Source organism: Gracilinanus agilis, chromosome 1, assembly GCF_016433145.1.
Source record: "Gracilinanus agilis isolate LMUSP501 chromosome 1, AgileGrace, whole genome shotgun sequence".
In the NCBI taxonomy this organism is placed as follows: Eukaryota; Metazoa; Chordata; class Mammalia; order Didelphimorphia; family Didelphidae; genus Gracilinanus; species Gracilinanus agilis.
The window spans coordinates 227,609,049-227,615,048 of NC_058130.1; the positions used below are offsets into that span (position 1 = coordinate 227,609,049).

General features: G+C 38.5%; 1 protein-coding gene across 1 annotated transcript in view; it reads right to left on the reverse strand.

The window, feature by feature from the left end:
• Positions 1–5,706, reverse strand: part of SHOC1 (shortage in chiasmata 1) — a 153,083-nt gene extending 147,377 nt beyond the window's left edge. The window contains exon 1 of the mRNA XM_044679135.1: positions 5,462–5,706. Within this exon, the coding sequence (XP_044535070.1) occupies positions 5,462–5,706 (245 nt within the window). The remainder of the gene's footprint in view (positions 1–5,461) is intronic.
• Positions 5,707–6,000: the final 294 nt, after the last annotated feature.

Genomic DNA, 6,000 nt, shown 5'->3' on the forward strand with positions numbered 1-6,000 from the left:
AAATGATCCAACCATTGTGGAAGGTAACTTGGAATTATACTCAAAGGGCTTTAAAAGAATGCATATCCTTTGATCCAGCAATACCACTATTATTGGTATAAGAGGGAAATTTAGGTATTTTATAGATATATATTTAAAATGTGGCCGCCAGGAATCAACAGTTCAGATTGATTCCGTAATCAAATCAGACCCAAGTCAGCCATCGGGTTAAGGCAATTTTATTTTCAGTTAGGAAGGTAAAAGGTATAGGAATAAAGAGAAAGGGAGAGAAGGTTAAAAGACTAAATAAATCAGGCTACAAGCCTCAAGGCCTAGCAACCAGATAGGCTAATGCCTGCTTAAGGCAGAGTTTAGAAGCGACCTAGGTAGGCCAAGGAAGTCAGCCTAACTTACCCACGTGACAATTCAGAGTGGAAGCAGTCTGAGGTCTCAGCTGAGAACCTTCAGCACCAAATTCAAAGCGGGAACTCCCTTAGCAAGAAGTAACCAATATACTTGAAGAGATAGTGTCTCTTGTCACTTCCTGTGGGTCCACCTCTAATTCAAGTGGACAAATGGCAGTCTCTACATTTATTTGGACTGCCCAAAGGGCAGTCCCTTGTTCTTGATTTGTTACTTATTGTCATATGTGGGTAACTCGTTTCCCCTCTCCACTAAGGAAGGTGAGGATGATGTCATTTCTATGCCTAGGTTGAGTAGGGTTTTGACTATGAATGGGCTAGAGCTAATTCTATTTACACATTGGTATTGTACACTAGGTTTGTACCCCAAAGAGATGTTTATGAAAAATGTTTGTTCATATTCATAGCCATGTTCTTTTTGGTGGCAAAAAAATTGGAAAATGAGGGAGCGTCTCTCAACAAATTGTGATATATGATGGTGATGGAATACTATTGTGCAAGAAGGAAGGATGAACTACTTGATTGCCATATGAGCTGGTAAGACCTCCACGAACTGTTGCAGAGCAGAACCAGGAGAACACCATACACAGTAACTGAAACATTGTGGGACAATTATATGTAATTGACTTTGCTACTGATAGCCTGAGGGACACATGAGAAAGATTGCTATCCATATTGAGAGAAAGAACTGTGGGAGTAGAAACATGAATAATGTAACCATGGAAAAATACTTAGATAAAAACAAAACAAAACCAAAAAACAACTGAATTTTAGATTGCCAATGATATTGACATTCTTATGAATCCTAGTTCTCTGGGTCTACTAAGATTTGTAATGCTGTCCAGCTTTTTAGACTTCTCTTGGAGGTGAAGCACGCTTTGGGGTTACTAGATAAATTCCCTTCCTATCAGACCTGCACTGTTTGAATAATATAATATAGTGATAATAGTAAGGCAAAAAATACAAATCTTCTGCTCTTTCGTGTTATGGATTTTGTTTTTTTATTGTTTTTGTTGTTTTGAATGTAAAAGAGTGGAGAGAAAGAGCCTCATATGGATGTCCTCCCTTCAGAAGGCATACTGCTCAAAAATTCATCTCTAGGAGGCTATATTTCTGAACTCTTAACCCTGGCGTTATTCATAAGACATTTCCATGCTTGTCACTGCTGAAGAAAACTCCCTTCTCTTGCTAGAAGGCAAGGTTATGGCACCACAATGGCTAAGGATCTTCCCTAACTGAAAGACAGGGGCTTAGGAATGACATCCCTTCAGCCACATAAGCAAGCACATACAGAATAGATCTCATGTGTATGTTGTGGCAATCCCCCAAAGCCAATGCTTGCTTAAGCTGCATTGAGACATCATTTCCAGGAAAATGGAGGTGATATTCCTCTTGTACTCTGCAACTGTAAGACCTCATTTGGAATTCTGACCCCCAATTTAAGGAAAACATTAATAAACTAGAGAGCATTCAGAGGAATGCAACCAGAATGGCAAAGGGACCAGAGTCCACTCATATGAGAACTGGTTAAAACAAACAAAAAAAAGTCAGAGGAAACAGGATAGCTACTTTTAAGTATACTAAGAATTGTCATGTGCTTCAACCTCCATACCTTCACCTTCTGCTGGCAGCTGGGGAAGATCTAGCCTCAGGGCTCATTAATTCAACAAGCCAGCTGCATCAGCCTAATCCAATTAGTCAGCTGAGCAGAGAAGAAACCCCTTCAGAACTGAATAGTCCAAACTCACAGAAGCAGCAAGTAAACCAAGGAGCAAAATTACAGCCAATGGGAGGTGGGAGGTTCGGATGGAGGGGGAGGAGGGAGAAGAAGGGAAAAATATGAGTAAACAACAGAAAAAGAAGAAAGAAATTACAATAGACAACTTCTATCCAAGTAATGAACAAAGAGCAAATGGCACAAAGGAGGAACAAGGAACACCAAGAACTGTAATGTGAAGAAGAAATCAGATGTACTGTGTCTTATACCAGAGAACAGAATCAGCAACAATGATAGAAGTAGTAAAGAGGCCAAATTATGCTTGATGTCAGGAATAAATTTCCAATAATTTGTGCTATCCAAAACTGCTTGCCTGGAGAAGTGATGGGTTTCCCCTTCTTTAACCTGAACCTGGCTAAATACTTGTTAGTCATGTTATAATGCAGATTCCTTCCACTTATGGGTTGGACTAGATGGTCACTGAGGTTCCTTCCAAAGCTGTGATTCTGCTTTGCCAGATACACGCTTCACCCACTATCTAGTTGCTGCCATTACTCTGACCACCTACACAAGAATGTGAAGCCCTGATATGTTTCTGTCTCAAGGCAGTTATTAATAGTTCCTGAGGATAGGAGGAAGACTTAATCATCAATCAAAAATAGTCCACCAACAGTTAAGATGTCAGTCGATCAGTCAGCAATCACTTATTAATCACCTATTATGTGCCAGGCATTATACTAGGTGCTGGGGATACAAATGTGAAAAAGACAATCCCTGTCCTCAAGGAGTTTATAATCTAATAGGGGAGAAAAACACAAAGAAGGAAGCTGAAAAGGGAGGATAGAAGGGAAGGTACCCACTTTGGGGACCAGATGAAGAAGTACAAAATAGTGTAGCTGGGTAGTGCCTTTTGGGAGGCACTCCATTTCACCTTTCATTCAAAGGGGCTTTATGAAGAGAGTATTTAAGAAGTATGATTTCCAAGACAAGGAGGGATCTTAGAGGATGAAGAAGTTTCTGGGGGCATGATAAAAAAGCCCAAAGGAGGCCCTGACAGTTCCAAAGAACCCATGAAAAAAATGCTATCAACCTCCCAAGAGAGGTAGATATGAATTCTGGAATGCAGATTGAAAAATTTTTAAATTTTTCTTTAAAATTTTTCTTTATTTTTTGTGTTTTATTTTTGTGTTTGTATTTTTTTAGGCTACATAGCTAAAATGGAAATATGTTTTGCATATTTCACATGTATAGTCCATATTAAATTGTTTGCCTTCTCAAGGAGAAGGGAGGGGCAGGAAAGAGGGAGAGAATTTGGAACTCAAAAAATTTTTAAATGAATGTTTAAACATTTTTACACGTAATTAGAAATTTAATGAAATAAAAAACACATAAATAAATAAAATAACTGCTCTGAGTAAAGGTTTACTATTTAATACTGACTGCCATTTCTTATCAATGAATGAGGATAATGAGGAATTCCTTCCCCTATCTTCAAAGATTAGATTTGTCAAAATGGTTGATAATATAGAAATTTTCTTAGTAGTTTTAAAAAATGCAATGGAGGATAGAGGATGTACGATTTGGAATTCAGAAGATATGTTTAAATCCTGTTTCAAGACATATCTTAGCTCCATGACCTTGGTCAAAGTCACCTGAATAATACCACCCACATCCCAGAGTTGCTGTGAAAATTCAACAAGATAATAATTTTAAAGCACCGCACAGTGCCTGGCACATAGTAAATTGTATATATTTCATTTTGAAAAAAAATTTATTTTCTAAGGAGAGCAATATGTTTCAATTTCATGTTAAAATGCCAATAACTTATTTCTCAAAATGAATTAAGGTCTGGTGCATATTAAAAGTAATCTAAAATAAATCTTCAAAGAGTACATTTCTTAAGTTATTCCCCAAAAATTTACATACTAAACACAATATAATACTTAACCTCCAGTTTAAGTAGATGAGAACAAGAAGCACTCTACCTCACGTAAATAGTCCACTGAGTGATATTTCAGTAATGTGAACATATCTTCTTTATTTCACCAAGACAGCAAAAATTCCAGTTATCTGGAAATACATAAAAGTTTTTAAAACTTCGACATAATTCCAAAAACCTGGGCAGAAAACCTAGTTCTGTATTTAGTGGGCTGCATGTACTCTAATCACTTTGTCTCAAAAATGTTGGTATTTTGTGACTTATTTTTAAAGTTTGTGTACAATTAGGTTGTTAGTTTTAAAAAGTTTTAGTTTCTTTAAAGTGGTGAATCAAAATGATGCCTTTTCTAATGGTATATTCAACAAATGTCCACCTAAAAAAAATTTCCTGGGTGCACATCCAAAAGTTTAACTCTCTGAAATGTACAGTTTGTGTATTTAAATTAGAATCAGCTATCTTGATTTCAAACTTCTAATTTTCTCAAACAGCTTTAAATGACAAAAACTACAAAAAAAAAAAAGAATTAGCTTAGAAACGATTACAGTTTTAACACTTAATATGTAAATACATACTGACATAACAAAGGTCAACCTTTCAAATATCCATAAACCATTCAAGCAGATAATACTAATTTTACTGACAAGGTAGGTTGGTATAGTGGGAAAAACAATAAACCAACAATTGTAGAAGCTTTTTTTGAATCCTCTTTGCTGTGTTGCTGTGACCCTATTTGTTGCCATCCTGTCATTTGATCTCTAAGCCTCAGTTGCCTACTCTGTAAAAGGTGAGGGCTGTTTTGTTGCCTCAGGTACCGTTAGCCTCTCAGTCTTAATGACACATGAAATAGTATAGCAGCTTTAAACCAAGGCAGCCACAAAGTTGAGTCCTCCCACCTCTCGTTGAGCAGGATTTTGGAACTATCAATAAAATATATGGAGAGGAAGTAGGAACTCAACCTGGGATTTCAGTGGTCTGCAAACGAGTCAAGGAGGCTTTTATTTACTAATGCTTATAGTATGCTCTGTTTAGCTACAGGGACCCAAATAATATTATCACTGTCTTCAAGATAATGAAAACTTTCAATGCAGATCAAATCCTTTTCTGCAACTTAAGTGTTGGAGAGCAATGAAAAGTGCGAAATGCCCAGTCAGCAAGTCCAAAAGCCAGAATTTGAACTCGGGCCTCACTGGTTTTTAGGACAGTTCTATTTTAATTATGAGTACCAAAAAACAAACATCTGGTTGACCCACTTACCCCTGCTCACAGAACACCACAGCACGCGCACTCAAACACAAGAGGTCGCCTCAGTCCCGCACCGCCCAGCGGAAGTGAAGGTGGACCCGCTTATATGCCTTCTTACTCTCTCACAGGATTTCCCACCCTTCTTCAGATAGAAGTCCCTACATGGACCCGCCCACTTCCGGGCTTTCCAAGCAACTCCTTGGGGCAGCTCCAATTCTCCCCGCCTCCCATTGGCCACAGGTGTTGGACTCAATGCGCAAACTCCCTCCTTCTTCCCCGCCCCCCTTCCCGCCAACTTTCCTCACACTCAGGGGAGCACGAAAACTTCTGGTGGCTTTGGAATAGTCTGTTCTCACTTTGGTTTTCCTGCAGTTTGTACCTTTCCCAGAGCCTTGGACTTCGGCCATAGTCTTGAAGGTAACAGAAGTGAAGAAAAGCTCTCTCTGCCATATCCCTCTAGAAGAAGAGGACCCAGGACACAGCCCTGGAATAAAAAACCCTAAATTCAATTTTCACCCCTAACTGTATGTACCTACCTGGGCCTCAGTTACCTCATCTGTAAAATGGAGTGGACCGTGTGGTTTCTGAAAGTTACTCTTAGACCCGTTAACTTGGGTAACTAGGGAGAAGAGATGATCCTCACAAAGGAACTCTTAATTTTTTAGGTTCTGCTCTTTCATTGTGGACCAAACTATACAAAT